This window comes from Anabrus simplex, chromosome 9 (genome assembly GCF_040414725.1).
Source record: "Anabrus simplex isolate iqAnaSimp1 chromosome 9, ASM4041472v1, whole genome shotgun sequence".
Lineage (NCBI taxonomy): Eukaryota > Metazoa > Arthropoda > Insecta > Orthoptera > Tettigoniidae > Anabrus > Anabrus simplex.
The window spans coordinates 20,947,902-20,969,426 of NC_090273.1; the positions used below are offsets into that span (position 1 = coordinate 20,947,902).

At 39.2% G+C, this 21,525-nt stretch overlaps 1 protein-coding gene across 2 annotated transcripts in view; it reads right to left on the reverse strand.

The window, feature by feature from the left end:
* Window positions 1-5,779: 5,779 nt before the first annotated feature.
* The window catches only part of LOC136881173 (transforming growth factor beta regulator 1), a 97,273-nt gene continuing 81,527 nt past the window's right edge, over window positions 5,780-21,525 (reverse strand). For both annotated transcript variants that reach the window (XM_067153839.2, XM_067153838.2), the window contains exons 6-7: window positions 12,534-12,765; window positions 5,780-8,114 (exon numbers count right to left, since the gene is read on the reverse strand). In XM_067153839.2, coding sequence (XP_067009940.2) covers window positions 7,935-8,114; window positions 12,534-12,765 — 412 coding nt within the window. In that variant the 3' untranslated portion in view covers window positions 5,780-7,934. The remainder of the gene's footprint in view (window positions 8,115-12,533; window positions 12,766-21,525) is intronic.

A 21,525-nucleotide genomic window follows, 5' to 3' on the forward strand; every position in this document is an offset into this window, starting at 1 on the left:
ATGACAGAAATGCACATCCGTGAATTTTTATTGTTTTAAGGTACTTAGGTAATTTTTTTGCCATGAAACTTTGGGAATACATTTATGAGACTCTATGCTATCATAATTAAACGTTTTTTTAAAATTGTATTTTCGAGTCATATTCTGCCTACATCTCCCCTTAATAATCCACTGGTCCAAAACAAAAGGCTTCAACCATCAGTTAAACATTACACATTTGTTTCACACAAAGAGTGTTCTACAATAATATGCTGATAATTTTATGGGCCCTTGTGCAAATATTTTTGTATTTATTTGTTTTTAACACCGTTTAATACTATGTTGTTAATTTATAAACCACAGTGGAAAATGTTTTCATATTTGTTTTCTCATGTTTTTTTACATCTTTTAATACTCACCCCTCATCCTCAGAAACTGTATATAAAGCTTTCAATGAACATGCATGATTCAAAATGCATGCATATTTAAAAAAAAAGAAAAAAAAAAGGAAGGCTCAAGTGGTTCCATTTTAAAAAGAAAACATTTTCTCATTCCTTGTCCACTGCAGAAACTTCTTAATGTGGTTTTGCTGTATATCAAAGAGAGGAAGATAGGAAAGAATTCAGGAACATACACATGATAAAAAAAAGAAAGGGCAGAAGAAGAGACAAGGATAAAATCCACATCATCTTTCCTATCTCTGATGATTTAGGTAGCCTTTGTATACCAGTTGCTTTATTTACATTACATGTATAAACAAAATATAACGCTAGGTAAACAAAACCTTACTGCCATATCTTTTACAATGGCAAAATCAAATATTTCGACAAATCTAGTCATAATCAGAAGTCTGAATAGGAACAGAGGATAAACACAATGACAGGTCAGCATTAAAAGAGGACAATCTCCACATCTTCTTACAATACCATTTTCAAATAGATGAGCTCTCTCCTCATCAATTCAAATTCTTCTCAGCATCCGACAGGCTTGTTTCTGCTTCGAGATTCATCAGGAGGGTAGGCATCAATGCTCACTGAAGGGTCATTTTGACAGATCTTCAGTCTTAATAATAATAACAACTGTATAGCCTCAGCTACCACGTGCAGGCATTTTAATTTGACATCATCTGGCTGCCTGCTCATCAATTTCGAAGTTCCATTTTACTCTCGGCCCACGAGATGGCAGAGTAAACCGAATTTCTCTTGGGCGTCTATGGCTGAGTTTTAATTAATTTTGTTGGGCGCACACCAAATGTTTCATCAGAGATCTTTTACATGCCACCATCATACAACATGGCGTGCAATATAAGAATCTCATATTTGGTTTATTCCATATTGATTGTATAGGACAGACGTCATTACGTAGTTGCTCTAGGGAGCCGGTGTTACTTGCTCTGCTCGGACGCCTGTTGGTCACGTGACAAGAGAGCAGCGAACAGGCGGGTTGCATACCGTGACCATACTGTACTTGCCGCTCGGAAATGTTACCATACGAAAAAATAATAATAATAACAACAATAATAATAATTTGCAGCATGAATCATATGAGACGAACAGGACACAGATTACGGAGTACAACAGGACAAGAAAATTATGCATTGACAAAGGAAATATACAGCAGTGTGCAATATTTCCTGAATAAATACATTTTCACGATTAACTGAAGCTTTGGGACACGTACATTTACCGAAAGAAAATACAATTTATGTGATTTGTACATATTCTTTGCACTCTCATTAACATACATTTCAATAATTGTATGGCATTTATGACCATGACAACAAATTAAACACGTGAACTGAAACATATCAGTGGCATACTCCTCCTTCATGGGACCTTTGGGCTCGTTTAGATAGTAGTGTGTGAATGTTTGGTACTATCGTTTGCATACTGGCAAGTCGCAAAACACATTTCAAGTTTTCATCGGTGAGCCTACTTCTGTGTTTAGATTTACAAATCTTCATTAATGAAAACATATGTTCACATAAATAAGTCGATCCGAATGTACAATATGAGCATTATATGTGTACACTCTATGAAATCTCTCCTGTGGAAAACGAACATATTCAGTCACACTGTTTGTGTTTGCAAACCTATCTTTCATTTGAGTATCACACTGTAAGTCAATCAGTTCTAGCTGTAGTTCTGGTCTAACAGTTTGCACATCCACTGAGAAGGGCGTAGCGAACAGAAACCTACTCTCATAGTGACATTAAAACCAATGTTTTTTAAAAATGTGATTCCATATTCTATTACATATTACACATTTTGCTGTGTTATTTTCTTGAACTACTAAATACTCTTCTTCCCAAAAAGATTTGAAACTTGTTGGCGTTGATGGCCTACGCTGTGCTGAACTCTCTTCCATAGTAAATGCAACATTAACCGGCTAGAGTTGAACATTGTGTAGTGCGAGGATAAAGACGGAAACACACTAGTGTCACCTCTCATGAGTTACATGTATCGTGACGCAATTTAACCTGCCCAGAAAGATGTACTATACCTTTGCGCCACTGACCTTCAGTACGTACTACGTCATGCACTTCCCCTAATGGCTCGCTAAGCTGCTCTCTCTCCTCGAGAGCGAGGAGCAAACTGGCTTCGAAGGCATTTCGCTCTCGATTGACGATGCCTGGTATAGGACAGTGATACCAATGTAGTTGGTCGGTTATTGGACATTATAAATTTTCCGCTTTAACAAAGAAGTGTGTCGAATTTAATTCTATGGCCATATTTTTCACAAATATTGTTAGGTTAAAGCAAAAATATATTTTATTCATAAAATTTACCTGTTTTTTAAAATGTAATTTCAGTGATGTACACAAAATTAAATCATGGAACATTCAGTCGAATTGATTTATATGTAATGCAATCTAATACCTAAACAAAGTGAACTGAGGGGGTTTCATGATTTTAAATAAAAATAATCAGTGGCACACTGACAGTGAAACAAGACCTTAATTGACATGCTAGTCAGAAAAGGTTTGCCATCCCTGGTATAGGATAAGAAACATTTTTCTTAAATCACTATTATTTTTTTATGTATCTTACCAATTTATATATAAATACACCACTGTCACACTTCTGACGTCATTTCATACGTCAAGATTTCAAGAACGAATGACTTTACATGTGGTGGTCTTTTTTTGGTTGTTTCTCATGATAAGATATTTCAAGATTAACTTTTCATAAGGACACACTGTTAGTGTTGAGTTTTAGACTACTTTATTAACTTTATATTTTATTTAAGGCTAAAGAAGGCCCAAAAGGACTGAAGCATGTACCTATTGTGATAACATTTGTGTATTGATTAACGTCAACCAATTGTAGGTATATTTTCCTCATAAGACACGGCGTGTCAAATGGATTTTTTCCGGGGTCTTCCCCCCCCCCATTGGCACTACAGCCTGAAGGACCTTGGCCTACCAAGCGACCGCTTCTCAGCCCGAAAGCCTGCAGATTACGAGGAGTAGTGTGGTCAGGACGACGAATCCTCTAGGCCGTTATTCTTGGCTTTCTAGAATGGGGTCGCTATCTCACCGTCAGACAGCTCCTTAATTCTAATCACGTAGGCTGAGTGGACCTGGAACTAGCCCTCAGATCCAGGCACGCTACCCCTACACAACGGGGCTAGCTCTCCGGTATTCACATATCCAACTACCTTTGCCAGTTTTGAACCCACAATCTTGGGATCTGGAGGGCGATACTTTACCACCGATCCACCGAGGAAGCTTCAGTCTTGACGTGGGAGGTGAGATAAACACAGGAAAAGGGACGAAACAGAAATATAAATGGTAAACGATTAAGAGTACAGGACAAACAGAAAAGGGAAAGAAAAGAACCCAAATAGTAAATGTAAGTAATGGAAAGGAACACGCACAGGACTGTTTAAATGTCTTGATTCCAATGAATACTCTTAAACCGTTTTTTTAATTCTGCATCTTACATAAATATTTTTCAAAAGAAATACTGTGTGCAACAAATGATTACACACTGTTAACAAATAAATACAGTATTGTCCAGATTGGTAATGCAATTGTAAATTTACTATCAATGATACTGATATTTGGTACTGTTGCCTTTCAGTTCTAATACTTCTCAAGTACAGCACTCTCACCTTAACCTTCTATAGATAAATGACAACTATATCACATTTCACAATACACTGAAGTAATCAACTATGCAATGAGATTCTCTACATTTATAACTTAACCTAGTAAAAAGTAAAAAAAATAGAAAAAATACTGTATGGTGTTCTTAGGCCTGGTACTAGTTCTTCCTATATACTGGGTTAAAACTGAAAGTATCTACGAGATTCCCTACACCATGCTTGGCTTTGTTCCATGCTCATACTGCAGTTAACAGAAAATGGAATTACTATCTTATGGGCTGTATGAAAAGTGTCTAGTTCAGAAGTCTACAATAAGTGTAGTGCGCAGAGCAAGTCAGCTATGAGGATTGTTTTGTAAGTTACGACATCTATGTTATATCTTCAGATAAACCACCACCAATGTAAACCCACTTAGTATTTCAAGGCCACTGGAATGCTAACACCAAACTGGTATAGGTACAGGAGCTAGTGGCAACTAAATACAAACTAGTGTTTCATTATGGGCAAGGTGAATCCATCTGCAAGTCCTGTAGTAAAATACAGAACACACTTGACCCAGAAATACCTGTACGAGTGGATACTTCATGCACCACTTGATAATGACCACTGATACCTCTGTGCGATCGGACATGTGACGTCCAATCTGGGATTGTTCAACATCTACTTCTACGTTCAAATATGGCAAAACTCTCATCACACAGCACTTCTCTTAGTCTTAGCTCCGCATGAAACCTAAGCAAATTTATACCACAGATACCGTCGTTCTACTTTACTTGCATGTGCAGTCCGTTACACTTTTTCGTGCATCGTCAATTAGCCGGCAATGCACACATGCACATTCAGTGGAGAGTGATATGAATATACTGGACTTAACATATTCGCACATGTTTGGAAAATACACCACAATAAGTAATCCTCACTTAATATCTTTCCAGTATTCATGAAAAAATATATGTTGGGACAGATAAGGGACTGTCCCACTAGGTTTTCATGACAATGTCATCCTGTGCAATTCTGACTTTGGGTGAAATGAAGAACTAATTACATGGCCAATGCAATTTTATTTACAAATGGCTGATGATAATGACAGTAAGAGATGAATGGTATCCCAGTGGTAAATTGCCATGTCAGTAAATAAAAATCAATTAACTGATTTTATCTTTAGGGCCATTATGTTACTGATATTCATTATTATTATTATTATTATTATTATTATTATTATTATTATTATTATTATTATTATTATTATTTATCTGGCTGGTCGCCTAGTGACACAGGTGGCTAGTCTCGAGTCTATGTTTCAGTACATCTAATCGTTTTCAAAATTAACATGTGCAATGAGGCGCTGCCTGGCTGAGACGATATAGGTGTGCTTGGTTTGCCCGGAAGGACGTGGGTTCGAATCCCCGTCAGGAAGTCGTAAAAATCAAGAAACGAGATTTCCAGTTCTGGAAGTGCACATGACCCTGAGGCAGGCTCAGCCTACACCAAAAAGGAGTAGCAGGTTAATTCCTGGGGGCAAAGGTGGCCGGGCGAAGAGCAAACCACCGTGCTCCATCAAGTGCCGAGGTTACAGATAATGGAAATCTTTACCTTCCACCCCTCCACGGGCCTTCATGGCCTGTAGAGAAATGACTGCTTTATGTTTTTGCAAGGGAGGAGGGAAGGATACCAAACCAAGTGTTGGAGAGAAAGAGCAAGAAGGAGGCCATGACTATGTGAAGAACAGTATAAGAAACAGAAGACTGGAATGGAACACAGTTACTGAAGAGCGGTGGAGAAGTACCATCAATACCCCGACCTAGCAGGGCAGGGAGATGAAAATGATGTTGATGATGTTTTTGGGCTGGGGGTCTATCAGAATTAGCGACATAAATTTAGCGTAGACTATTTTGCGTGGACAGAAAACCGACATAGTACGACACAGATACAGGCTTGGAATGAAACATCTGGCGATAAGGAACGTATGAATTTGGAAAACACCAAAACGAAATAACAATAGTGAAGGGACTTTCGTATGTGTGTAAACCTGTTATGTGACCCTCTCAGACTATTTCTGATGGTTCCGTCAGCTTCCGGTTCGAACGCTAGCACTGTACCGCGTCCGAAGAGTCATCTGGTGACTAATGAATGCACCACTTCTATTACGATGTCTAAGTTCAAACCTCATTGGTTTGAGAAGCCTTTGTCGTGAACAGTCAAGATTTTCTTCTGAAGATAAAGAGCAAAGTTCTCAGCGAAATTTATAGAATTTCACCTTATTTTCTTGACACAACATAAGCCCAAAAGCCTATATCATGTCTAAAAATACTACAGTTTTTTCAGAAATTTTAAATTGTATTCAAAAGGAAATAACTGGATGAAATGAAATGAAATGGTGTATGGCTTTTAGTGCCGGGAGTGTCTGAGGACATATTCGGCTCGCCAGGTGCAGGTTTTTTGATTTGACGCCCATAGGTAACCTGCACCTCATGATGAGAATGAAATGATGATGAACACGACACATACACCCAGCCCCCGTGCCAGCGAAATTAACCAATGATGGTTAAAATTCCCGACCCAGCCGGGAATCGAACCCGGGACCCCTATGACCAAAGGCCAGCACGCTAACCATTTAGCCATGGAACCAGACAATAACTGGCTGTGTTTCAAACATTAAACTGAAATAGAAAAGAAAGTGAAAGATACTATTTTTGTTGTCATTTTTATGGATGAAATGACAGATGTTTCTAATAGATCAGAACTTTATACATTTCTACAGTATGTTACTTCAAACGGAAATGTAAAATGACCTAAAGTTTTCACTGAAGTCAGTTGCAATAGGACAGCATTGCAACTTTGTGAGATTTTATTCAAGTGTGTTGATAATTATATTTCTGGAGGGAGCAAAAATCGAATCAGCTTCCCACTTCAAGTACCTCGGAAGCACAATCTCGAAAGACAACACTGTTAGGCAGGAAATACTCAGCAGGACACAGAAAGCATCAAACTTCTACAGTCGAGTCAGAAATCTTCTCTGGGATTGCAAAATACCACAAAAAGGGAAAACAATCATGTCTTCGTACCAATCCTCACGTATGGTTTAAAGACATGTACCCTACTAAACAAAGACCTCAGTAGCTTAATCAAGCTCCAGAACTTTCTGAACAGGGTGGTACAAAAGATGAGAGATACTGGGCGAGTCGGCTCAAATGTTCAACTAAAATAACTCGTAAACTGCTAGAGATACCAAAAATCTGTATTCACTTCCAGCAGCCTTCCCAGGGCGCTCATAATCAAACTTGTTAATATATGCCGAGATACTGGTACTAGAATTTGTAATGCCCATATCTAGGAGTAGAAAATAGTGTGGCTACATTTCAAACAACAAAGATAGTACCGTTATCTACAATAAGTAGATATTGACAACCTTGGAAATTAAGGCTAGTTTCATCATGAGCTCCTTAGTAATATTACTGAATGCAAGAGAGAAAAAAAAACAAAAAAAAACAGGTTATTAGTATCTTCAATGGTACAAGTTATTTGAAGTGAACATTTTAGTAGACTTACCCTGTGTAATGATTAACATTCACTCAACTAAAGTGCTTGTCATAACAGAGAAAAGAGATCCTTATAACGAACAGCTTGTTTCCTGTCTTAATGCTTGCTCCATGCCCATTTTTTCATTGTTTCTTTATCTTCTAACATTTCTGATGAAATGCGAGCAGTGAAACAGGACCAAACATGGCTAACTGGACTATAATACAACATCAGAAAGTTCAAAAAAGATTACAAAAAGAAAGACAGAAATAGAAAAAAATATTTCTGCTGCCTAGAAGTAAAACTTCATGATAAATGAAGACTTGTCACGACATGAGAAGATCCCGTAAGGAAGCATTGGAGTCCCGTATCATCTGTTCTGGTTGTTCTTCCTTCATCTTGACCATGCGCATGTGGGACTTGGAGAAGGCTATGCTTCGCTGTAGAGCATCAAAACTGAGCGAAGCATCATTCTCCTCGGCAGGTGGCTCTCCTGAACGACTGACCTACAAGAGAGAAACATCAGTATACATCGTTGAAGGCAATTTGTCCACTGTGGTAGTGTTACAATATAGCGCTGTTGAAGTGTTAAGAAGGCTTAACTTTCTACATTTAAAATTGAGTTTAGATCATAGCATTTGTTCCATCCTGACCAAGTGCCTGCAATATTCTATCTCAAAGTTGTAGAAATGGATAGCGGAGGATGATACAAAGAAGCTGAAAAGAAAACAAACACTGATGTATTAAAGGAGGTTCTTAGATATGAACCAACAAAATGAGCCTTAAAACATGCCAGTTTCACGTCCAGGTAACCAACCCCGTGGTCTAGGGGTAAACCGCCTACCTCTTATCCAGAAGATAATACCAGGTGAGGGATTTTTACCTGGATCTGAGGGCAGGTGATGGTGATTACTGTTTAACAGTAAGTACAATTGGGGAACTATTCTCCATTAACACTAATCAGATGGAAAAATCAAAGACGTCCAAACACTTCAGAAAATAAAGTTATCGGCAAAAGAAAAGTAAGGGTCACGCAGGGCGTGAAAACAAAAGACTCACTAGGCCTCAGAAACCTAATACTATAAGGGTTGGAAAAGAACACAAGTTGACAAAAGGAGGTCAGACGGGAAAGATGAAAGTCAGGAGGCTGAGGCAAGTAAGTGGAAGTAATGCTAGACTCAGCTAGGGGAACCATGGTCGCCAATCCACGTTCCCAAAATGAGAGCCCCGGGTCCCCATTTTTGTTGCCTCTTATGATAGGCTGTTATTATTTTACCTCCCCCACTCACAGGGGCCTGAGAGCTGGTTCAAGATCCACTCAGCCTATACGAGAACAGCTAAGGAGCTAGCCGATAGTAAGATAGCAGCTCGATATTTGCTTTACGTCGCAGCGACACAGATAGGTCTGATATAGATGTTGATTCCCATAGGGAACCTGAAATATTTGTTCCGAATGAGTAAATTTATAATACCAATATAAATGGTCCGTTATTGGACATTATAAATTTTCCAGCTAACTCATTCCTGGTTGCCAGCGTTTCGCCCTCGTGTGCTAGGCTGGGCTCATCAGTTGGTACCTAGCACACTTACCAAGACGCTGGCTAGTGCATACCGTGGAGGCCACTGCGTAGGCTAATTGTAGCCACCAGCAGTGCCAATGCACTATGAGACACTTTGTCCCATTATCAAAAATTGATGCCTGCCTGGCCATCAGATGATATAGATGTTGATTCCCATAGGGAACCTGAAATATTTGTTCCGAATGAGTAAATTTATAATACCAATATAAATGGTCCGTTATTGGACATTATAAATTTTCCAGCAGTGGCCTCCACGGTATGCACTAGCCAGCGTCTTGGTAGGTGTGCTAGGTACCAACTGATGAGCCCAGCCTAGCACACGAGGGCGAAACGCTGGCAACCAGGAATGAGTTAGCTGGAAAATTTATAATGTCCAATAACGGACCATTTATATTGGTATTACAGATAGGTCTTACGGCAAAGATGGGATAGGAAAGGCCTAGGAATGGGAAGGAAGCGGCTGTGTCCTTAATTAAGGTACAGCCCCAGCATTTGCCTTGTGTGAAAATGGGAAACAACGGAAAACCATCTTCAGGGCTGCCGAAGTGGGATTTGAACCCACTATCTCCCAGATGGAAGCTCACAGCTGCGCACTCCTAACCGCATGGCCAACTCGCCCGGTAGATAGCAGCTCAGGTCTAGAAAACCAAGAATAATGGCCAAGGTGATTCGTTATGCTGACCACGTGCCACCTCGTAATCTGCAGGCCTTGAGGCTGAGCAGCGGCCATTCAGTAGGCCAAGGTCTGTCAGGGGTGAAGCGCCATGGTTTTTGGTTTTGTTCATGTGCAGGTGCCCTTTAGAGGTTAATTCCCTTAAGCTTGGTTGGAGCTTGGAAAAGATGCTACACTGAGGGCCTGTACTACAGACACGCAGGCTACAGTTTTGAAATCTAGAAGATAAATATTTACTTGCATACTACCAACAAATTTTAACTATGATATTGTCATGCAGAAGATGTAATAACATATCTATTGCATTGGCAATAAGGTTCCTGAAATATGTAGTGAAATTTAGCATGGTGGTATAGCTAGCTATTGATGATGATGATGAGGTTTGTTGTTTAAAGGGGTCTAACAGTTAGGTCATCGGCCCCTAACGGTACGAGATTAATGAAAAGACATGATGATTAAAATGTTAAAATATATCCACTGACTAGAATTTAAAATAAATGATGATGCCTTGAAGTACAGAGATATATATCATTCAAGTAAGAAGTTAAAATGACACATTAAAATATGCAAACACGAATTAAAATAGAGTCAATGGAATGAAAGCGTAAGTTTACAAAAATACAGTAATACAAAATACATTATTACACACGATAAAAATGGCCACTATCCCTCATAAAATGAATGACGAGATCTGCTGACTGCTCTTCATCTCGTAGGATGTGGGAAATGGCACTCGGGAGTTTTAGAATAAGGGGCGAAGATCAGCCAGGTCCAGCACTCCATAAGGATGTGTACCACGGTTAGATGACCGTCGCAAGTACATACTGAGGGGGGGGTTTCACCCTTCAGTAGGTAGGAGTGCACTACTATGCCATGACAGATCCGAAGACGACATAATACCACAGCTTCTCTCCGAGAAGCCCGAAGCGCAGTCTTCCATACCTTCATAGTTCCTTTTATGGCACTCAGCTTATCTGGGAGAGGGGTGGCCTGCCATTCCATCTCCCAATGGGACATAACCAGATGTCTCTGCTGAGAGCAAATGTCACTGGCAGGAACCCTCTGAGGCAATGAGGGCAAGGTAACAGCCTCCTTGGCAGCCTTATCAGCTAACTCGTTTCCCTCTACACCCATGTAACTTGGGAGCCACATAAACCTAATTCTGGTGCCAGCATCCGAACACCAGGTCAGCAGGTCCTGGATCCGCTGCACCAGAGAGTGCTGAGGGAAACATGTATCTATAGACTGAAGCGCGTCCAAGGAGTCGGTACACAGCAGAAATTGCCGGCGCTCATCGGGCAGTGTGTACCGCAGGGCTTTACAGATAGCATAGAGCTCTGCTGTGTAGACACTACAGTCTTCCGGTAGAGGAAAAAGAAACCTGTTATTATCAACAACAAACGCACAGCCTATTCCCGGTATAGCTATTCTCGGGTGTTTTGTTTGTTTAGCACTTTTTTTTGTTTTGTTTGAAATTGTACAGTATTATGAGAGTCCAATATCAAACTGTTATTAGTTTATAAAGTGGAAGTTCCAGCCAAGAAAAGAATCAGGACTGAAATCCACACATATAAAGAATAAAATTAATTTTGTAAGGAAATACAGACATTATTGTAGAAAATAAAAAGACTGATGATGTTACATGGATGCAAAAGAAAGATTCAAGTTATGCATCTTTCCATACAATTCCTAATAATTTTCTTTTTTCTCAAGTAGTAATTAAGAGGATACATGTTACGGTGAAAGTGGAATTTATCTTCGTAATCAATGCCACCAATTTTGTTAAGATGTAAAATAAATGAGGAAATCTGGATAGCACTAGCAGGCACCATACATGTAGCAGAGGATCAGTAAATTTATTAATAATTATTCAAATTTTATAAGTAGTTTATTTATTCCAAGATGATATTAGAGTAATAACTGGCAAGTATTTATCTCACTTTTAGAGTAATGAATAATTTCATATACTCAACTACATATGAACAACCCAGAAAGGTTTGGAATTGAACCCAGGCTTTTGGCACGCTCTCTAGTGATTAGGAATTGTATACCACCACCTCTAGTGCCCTGCCAACTAACATTTCGATAAGAAAATTAAAACGGGACTCGAATCGGTGAATCACTATGTGGCTGATTCATGAAATGATGCCATAATAACCATGGCTACCAAGCAAGCTTGTAAAAGCAAAGTTTACATGCAATTCATATATTTAGCGGGAACAACTTGCTAGCTTGGGAAGTAATTAAAAACCTTCTGATACCTGGGCAGAAATCCAGATCTATTTTATAAATATATACATAGATTACATTATTTTCGCGTAGCATCATGCAGCTACAGATTCATCATGATGTGTAGCCATCATGATTCTTACAGCCAAGTCCCAGACATGAGCTTCCACTGCCGCTCCATCTTTGACATAGCTAAAGTAGAGAATATTCCTCCAGATTGCAGTAAATGAAGGCTGTAGTATACATTTTCGACCAAACTTCCAGATAAATGTGCAATCTGTCTCATAAATTGAAACTGCACATTTACCTGCCATAGTACAGGCCCTCAGACCCAAGATGCCAGAATGGTTTGGTATAGCTAGGAACAAAATATCTGTAGCAGGCATGCCATAACACATAATGTTTGCACATGCACACGAACACACACTCACTATCTCACTTACCTCAAATTTGCTCCACTTGTAAGCAGAACATTTACGAGTGCCAGGGGAACTCTGGATCAAGTTCTGTATCGTGGGATGAGAGAATCCAAAGAACTCTGGGCCTCTTCCTTGAGTGTTCACAACTTCAATACCAACAGCGTTGTTGATGTGACGTAGCAGCAAGGAGTGACAGTCGTTTGCAGATCGAGCCACCAGCGGAGCATCTAGTTCGTTGTCTGCCACTATCTCGAAACTAGACAAGAAAATGTACCACATTTACAGGCTCACTATCCAGGATGTTCATCCAACAACAACACATTGTGATACAGGGGATCAGGACAGCTAAAATGAGGATCAGAACGAATCCACTCTCAATTTTCATCCAGATTCAAATGGAGAAAATAACAATGCCATTTTAGATGAGGTCTGTGGCCCAATTTCTCAAAAGAATTCTCCACAACGCCTTTATGAAACCCATCTTTTTGCTGTCTAGTGCCATGAAACACCTGGAAATTTACTCCCTTCACTCGCGAAAAGCATAACTACTGTGGAGACTCGCAGCAGATAAACTACATTACTTTCTGCCAGATGACTCTGGATGTTAGAAGTTCCTGTCGTAATCCCTTTTATCATTTACGCCCTGTATATGATTTATCTTCCTATCAACATACTTCTTAAACAAAACTGAGTGAGTTGGTCGCGAGGTAACGGATGCGTAGCTGTGAGCTTGCAGTTTGGTGAAGGTGGGTTAGAATCCCACCATCCACAGCCCTGAAGATGGTTTAACATTTTCACACCAGGCTAATGCTGGGGTTGTAACTTAAGTAAGGCCACAGCCGCTACCTTCCCAATCCTGTCTCTTTCCCACCCTTGAGTAACCTTTGATGTGCTAGTTTGTGACGTTAAACCACAAAAAATAAAAAAATAAGGAAAAAATAAAAAAGAATAAAAAATAAAGAAACACCCCGCACACTTCCAAAATGTAATTATTCCTGGCATACTGTTTATTTACATTATTTGACTAGTCTTTGAAATTTCCAATTTTGAGCCTAACAACAATCGATCACAACTGGACAGGAACTATGAAGAAGCTTAAGTTAATATTTAATTTCGGGGTTAGGGCCAATGTCGTCATCATTCTCATATACATTCTGTTTAAACCATAAGTTGTATTTACCATGTAACTATATGAAATTAGCTGAGGATAATTTATTCAACTTAAGGGCCGGTTCTACCATCTGCTGGTAAAGTGGCTGGCAGCTGCCCGGGAGGTAAACTACCTGGAGGTGTAAATCGGCTGGTACTTTGGCTTGCATCCAACCACCTCCGCGCAAGCGCTAGGTAGCTACCCGGAGCTAGACACCGATATACAAAGTTGGCTAGACTGATTTTCAGCGATTTCTCGCTTTCGAGTGTGGTGCTATCTATCGTCAGATGCATGAAACCCATTTCGATTGTCTTATTTCCCTGTGCTTGCATCTGCTGATTATCACCAAAAAGCCTAATAAAGGGAGTCTTAAGAGTTATGGACAATGATTCATGTCAAGCTTTCGTGATTTTAATCTATGATCTTTAATATCAATACCTAATTGGGATTAAAATCTTGAGATTACATTTTCTTACGCCAGTTATAACCTGTCATGTAAGGCAGCGTTTTTGAAAAGTATTCTCGTAGTAGATTGGTCAAGTCGCTCGCTCCGTAATAGAAGGTACGCAGGTTTTCATCGTATTTCTAATTTACATTTTAAAATGTGTTTTCGTTCCCTGCCGTTGTTCTTAACTCTCTTTTACGCGCTTCCATATACGTATATACACACACATCTTCTTTACGGACTTATTGCCTTTGAGCATTCTATCTGCAGGCTTCTGTGAATTGATTAAGTATCTCCGCGATGCTCTATTTGCAACTAGTTCTGTGACCTCGTTTAGTTTCAGATGCTTCCATTTATTGATAAAGCATTTCATTTTAATTTTATAACTTTATGAAGATAAAGTTGGAAGGTACTGTAAATGTAAAGAACTAATCAGGATAAATATCCATTCATAGGAAGAGGAATTCAGGAATGGAATAGTTTCCAATTTCTTCGAAATGATTTACAAGACTATGTAAACAACTAATAGGGAATCTGCTACCTGGGCTGGCAGCTGCCCGGGAGGTAAACTACCTGGAGGTGTAAATCGGCTGGTACTTTGGCTTGCGTCCAACCACCTCCGCGCAAGCGCTGTGTGCTATTAATCATAACATCACTTGCTATAAGTAGCATACATATAAAGCAATTTTCCTAGTAGACATAATATTGTAATAAGAACGTATGAAAAGAGGTATACAGATTAACACAACGCTAATAATGGAAATAAAAAAGATTCGTCATAATAAAGACTCGAACCTGCACACTTCGTATTACGAAGCGAGCGTGTTAACCACTATGCTAGGAAAACGCTTGAGTTAGGTAGTATACATACAGTAATATATATCTCGTGTCCGAAAACTGAAAAAGTAGAAAATTAAAGCCTGTTTGAAATGATTTCCAAATAGATTTTGATTTTATATCCTTTTAGAGTTTCTTTACGAAAGCTTGACGTATAAAATGTGTTCCCTGCGCTACCAATGCGAGAGGCTGGTGTGACCGTTGCAACTAAAGGGAAGCATTAATGTTCAAAATCCTGCAATACAATATCGATCACTGTTACAGTATACTGCTTTTTTCAGTATACGAAGCTAATTTGAGTTGCATATCACCAGAAATACAGCTAATAATGTTCAGGTCTCAGAACTTGGCCGGCAGGTAAAGTCTTATCGGGCCCTCGAAGTGGCCGATAAATTACGCGCCGGGTAACGACGATTTATGCTGTTGATAGCGCTACCTGGGAGTGGTCGGACGGAAACATCCTTTTACGCGGAGGGCAAATTACGCGCTACTTTACCAGTAGGTGGTAGAACCGGCCCTTAATGTTAAGTCTGAGGAAGGTAGTTGAAATGACAAAAGAAGTCCGTGCACAGGGAAGACATGCATAAAGTGTTGGTAGCCTGATCAAGAGCAAGGTTAACATACAAAGACTACTTTTTAATTAAGGATTGGTTGTCCACAACTTTAAAAATCCTGCACATTCATTCTTTCGCGAATGGCAATGGTTCCCAGCATACCTTGCACACAAACGCAAGCTTGCTGCAACGTTGGTACTGTGTTGCGGCTTCATAGTGTGCAATGGAACTCATTAAGAAGACTAAGCGGCCCGTTGAGTGTTACATACCCTCGGTTATCCACTTCTTTGCAGCAGGGAATGTGCCAGCAGCAGAGAATCTAAAGATCTCTGAAGATCTGTAATGTGTATGGTCCCAACACTATGAGTGATGGAAGAATCCACAAGTGAGTAAGGTTATTCAAGAAGGTCAAGAGAATGTTCATAATGCCCTCCAATCAAGGACGATATTGTGCGGGAGGTTGACACCATCCGTCACAATATTCTGTCACTTCACTTTCCACATGTCTCAAGGTCAGTTCTCTACAAAACTGTCGACAGAAAAGTTGGACTATATTGTACCGTTCCCGTCTAAAATACAGTCTTCTGGCACCGTCAGAGAGCTGCGTGTTCGGTTCGTAAAAAAAATGATCAGGGCTAAAATAAATTAAATATCTCAAGATAAATTATACCATGGGTATGTGAATGGGAAACAGTAACATAATTCCAAAATAAAATTCAAAATAGGGGGTAAGATAGATTTATTATCTAAGAAAACATTATTGAAACTCGAAAAATCAACAAATTAATATGAAAATGATCAGAAATATGGCTCAAATAAGTGCCAAAAATTCCAATATGTGCCGTACACATAGTTACACATTTTATACACGTCATAAATGACGGGTAATGTCCCGTGTTAATATATAAATATTAACAAAATAAAAGCTGGGGGAAGAATAACACACTTCGCATCGAGTCAACGCATTTAAATTTCTCTTATTGATTCCTGACGGATATCATTCAAATAACGTTTATAGGACATACTGCAACAGAATAAAGTTATACTAAATCCGATCCATAATAAAAATAATATGTACAACACTTATCAACAAATCAATGTTCCAGGGTCCCTATCTTATATCTACACTGAGTTTACTAACAGACCGCTCTGTTACAAATTGGATGGCTCGAAAGCCTACTTCCCAATAAGTGAGCTCCGGACTCAGATTTAAAAACAAGTCTTTATCAACGATGACAATGACATAATCAGCAAAAATACATGTAACACAATTCAATATAAACAGAACACTTCAAAAAAACCTGTAAAATTCATGCAAATAAAATAAACAAGACATCTGTATATCCGTTATCTGAAATACAAGTAATAAGATGCTAAACTCCTTCATATTAAAAAAACACGGAACTCCTGGCTCAGCTACACGTGTTAGTCATCACCTAGCACGCTATATTATAAATCAACTGACACTTCTAATACTCCAGCTATGAGACATCCTGCCTCCCAAGAGAAGACACTAACTAATTGGATTTGTAATTCCTGCCTGAGAGATTCTAATATAGCGGGGAACACATATTAACGCTGCAAATCACTTCTCTGTTCATTAAACTAACAACAGGCCTCAAACTCACCTTAAGGGTTCTCAATACACATTCATATGGCCTTAAATACACATCTCAATTTAACACGACTGTTACACATGACACACGGCACATCTGGCCTAACACCTCGGAGTCCAAGAGTTCGACTCTTATAGTATTAATGAACACTCGAGGCAAATCAAGCCTCTCTCTCACCATGCAGCTACACCATTATATTTTCCCCTTTATTCATCACCAGGCACCTTCGTCCTGTATTAACACACATTGTATAATCTCAGTTTCAGGCTAATCTTGCCTTTTTCTCGTAATTTCACAACACAGTACCAATTAGCTAGTCCTCCTTGCCGATCTAAAAGACACTAGTTCAATGGTGTACTTTCACATTGGTTACATCTGCCATGCACTCCTGTAAACATGCTACATGCTTTAGAAAAACTGTTCCCTGCTGAAATTTATTCCCAAACAAGCTTTAGGCTGTGCAGCCTTCTTAATGAAAGAGTCTTCATCTTGTTACAAAAATTGGAATACACAGTTACCTCTTGACATACATATATCCTCATCTACACCTAACATTTCCCTCTTTCCCATCTAATAAAAAGGAAATAAAATAATAAACAAACATCAGGGTTCAAACATGCATCTTCCCTGAAACATGACATTACTTTACAGAAAGAAAACATAGCTCAGCCACAAAAGGACTGACATTTACATTTAAACTACAATATGATCAAATTAGCCTAATTCTTTCTATCTAAGCATACCTATAACTTTTAAGATAAACTTTTGGTGTCGTCTCCGCATTCTCTTGGTCCCAGGCCGCTACGTCTGCGTAGATTAGGCCATTATTGCAACAAACTGGATGGCGTTACAAAATACACTGCTGGTCTTCTCTTCTTCCATAGTCCTTCAGAAATGGTGCTCCGCACATAACATTAATTTGTACCGAAATGATAAACGACGATTCGCGCACGTTCTTCGCGATATCGGACGCGTACCGATCACAGTATTTACATTATACGGATGCAAATTACAGACACAGGTTTGGAGATATCGATAATAAATATCGTCTTAGTTATTGACAATCCCACACCAAAACCGCACTCTGGCATACTGCAACATCATACGTAATCTTATATATAGCAAAGGTAATTGCTTTGTTAACTGCACAATACACTTTCGTAATTACATTATATCACTTGCATTTAGGTAATGCATATTCTCATAAAATAACGTTTCAGCTTCCACACAAAGTATGCCTACTTGGTTGATAATATCGTCACTACCATATACCACTGGCTTAAAATAAGACACACTGACCCGCGCGGTTTGCAACGTTAAAGCAGAACGATCGTCCCATCTCCTGAAGCTACTGTGTTCACCAAACTTCCGGTATGAGATTAATTACGTGTAAATTAGTAATACCATCGGGGATTTCACTGATGTGATGACGCCATGGCTCAGCCACTTGATCGGTAAAACGCTGACTCAATAGAAATATATTTATTACTTTATTAATTCAGAATTAAGTACTGTAACTGTCTACGGGTAGTTTTTAATGTATAACTTACTTCTATTTCATATCAAAAACGTGGAGTATGGCTTTATAACATGTTGCCTAATTAAATCAAGAATAGTGCAGCACTGTAAATCTTGAAGTTGGTAGTTCTGACTTCGTTTGTTCTGTATATCCCTTCATTCTGCAATTTCGCTTCCAAGGCTGTGATTGGTCCCTTCTGAATTGGCCGCTCTAATACATTCTTGTAAATTCCCCGATTGAATCATATAAAATACCCAAGCTTCTCGCTGTTACTATGGAAGATAAGAAATTTCTGATGCCACGCACTGCCGAGATATTAAATTACGCAACTTCCTTATTGCACCATGACTACTCCTTGTATTAAATGCACAATATTACACCATATTACCTACTTTACTATTTGGGGCATATATGGTATGGCACAACATAAAGTTGTGCAATGAAGAGATGTGCCAGAGCTTCAACATTTTTGAGCCAGTACTATGAGAGGAAGTGATGCGTTATTGGACCTCATCATCATAAGTGTCTCACATGACCAATGAATCCAAGCAGCAATCGATGGAGAGGCGACACGCATCATCTCCAACAATAAAATTCAACCAGACTTTCTCAACTTGCAAGATTATGGCAACCGTATTTTGGGAGAGACATGATGTTCTGCTGGTGGACTTTATGCTGCTAGGGACAACAATCTATGCAGCTGCGAACTGTGCACAACTTCCCTGCATACGATATAGATGTTGATTCCCATAGGGAACCTGAAATATTTGTCCCGAATGAGTAAATTTATGATACCAATGTAAATGGTCCGTTATTGGACATTATCAATTTTCCAGCTAACTCATTCCTGGCTGCCAGCGTTTCACCTCCGTGTGCTAAGTTGGTGAATCTTGGTGGGTCGCTAATTTCCAACATGCTGGCAGCCGAGAATGAGTTAGCTGGAAAATTTATAATGTCCAATAACGGACCATTTACATTAGTATTCCCTGCATAATCAAGAATAAATGACGTGGTCTTTTGTATGCTAGAGTGTTCAATAAAAATCAGGAAAGTCAATTGTCAAAAATTACCAGTGTTTCGCCCTAGTGCGGCATGGGCTCGTCAGTTGGATACCGCACATTCCTAAGACAATGGCCAGCTAGCGACACCACTGCTAGCCCGGGGGCGCATATATAGATGTAATTCTCCTCTAGTACGTCAGCACTGCATTGTGCTTAGCACAGGATATCTTGCATTGGTGTCACTAGCCGGCCAGTGTCTTGAGAAGGTGCGGTATCCAACTGATGAGCCCATGCCGCACTGGGGCGAGACACTGGTAATTTTTAACGATTGAGTTTCCTGATTGTTATTTAGCTTTCTCAATTGGACTAGAGTGCTGTTGCTTCACAGCAATGCAAGACCTCACTCTGCAGCTTGAATGCAAGCTCACATTGAATCGTTTGGCCCTGACCTTGCACCTAGTGACTACCATCTCTTCCTTCATCCTAAAAAGTTTCTTGCAAATGAGCACTTCCACACCAACGACGAATGGAAACAATGGTTCAGAAATGGTTCTCAGCACAGGTGGTAGACTTCTATAACGAGGGTTTATGAAAACTTACCTCACAATACAACAAATGTTTGAACAAAAATGGAAACTATGTGGAAGAGTAGTTTAATATGTGTAGAATAGGATGAAACATAAAATTGCCAAAAAATATTTAGTAGTTTTTATTTTATTGCAAAATGGTCCTTACTTAAAAAAACAGATCTCGCATTATACATGATGTCCCAGGAGAAAAGGGCAATTTTTGGTCATTGTGAACAAAAAAAAAAAAAAAGTTCATATGAATACAAGGTCTATACTAATCTGGTATGTTGTTTGAATGTAAATGTTGAAAAACCTACTCCAGGGCGTTCCCTTGGCTACACAATGTTATATGCCCTATCCTGCTTGTATCAACAAATACATCTTTGGACTTACCTGGGAGATGATCCACCATCCAGCACTTTACACGTATAAACACACTTCTTTTCGGGGTCCCTCAGGTATGTACCTTCAACTTGATGGAGCCCTACTTATTATTCGCAGCAAGTGGGGGAGTACCTTAATCTTCTAATTGGTAGACTGGTTGTGGCAGTACCATTCCCAGGCCACCCAGATCTCCAAACCTCAAACTCCTAACATATTTGTTTATAGGATTGGATAAAGGATGAGTTCTACAGAAGGATGACTAGTATGGGAGAAGAACTGCTTGTTTGAAAAGGGCTGGCATATAGGAAAATTAAGCTAAAAAATGCACTGAAGTAGACAGTTGAATTTTTGTAAACTCATCACTGAAACAAAAAATTAATCCAACATGAAAAGAAAAGGGTGTGTTACTGAGAAAGTCCTGCAATGCTGTTACTTCCACAAGAACACAAAATAAACATGTTTTTCAATGTTTACATTCAAATGGGTTTATCTCCACAACCATTCTATATGAAACCTATATTTATGTGAATGCCTTACTTCACAACGACCAGTAGCACCATCCCCCAGAATATTGCCCTTTCTTCCCAGGGAACTTGTATACCATGCCTCTTATGTTAGAATGTTAATCTATGACTTGAGTAAAGAAAGGAAGAGGTATTAGCAGAGTACAGCTGAATGAAATGAAATTCAGTTGGTGCCATCAAGCTGAGAGACAGACGAATGAAAGGAGTAAAGACTGGAACACAGTATCAACAGAGAACTAGTGGAATTAAAATGACAAGAAACAAAGAAGAGCCGGAAACCTGGCAAGAAGCAGGAAACTGCGGAAGATGATGATGAACACGTCTCTTCTTAATTTTTCACTGCAATGAAATATAATCAACTCTCGATTATTAAACAGGGAACTTTCTTTTTCCTTGCAATGTTTCATATACTTGTGC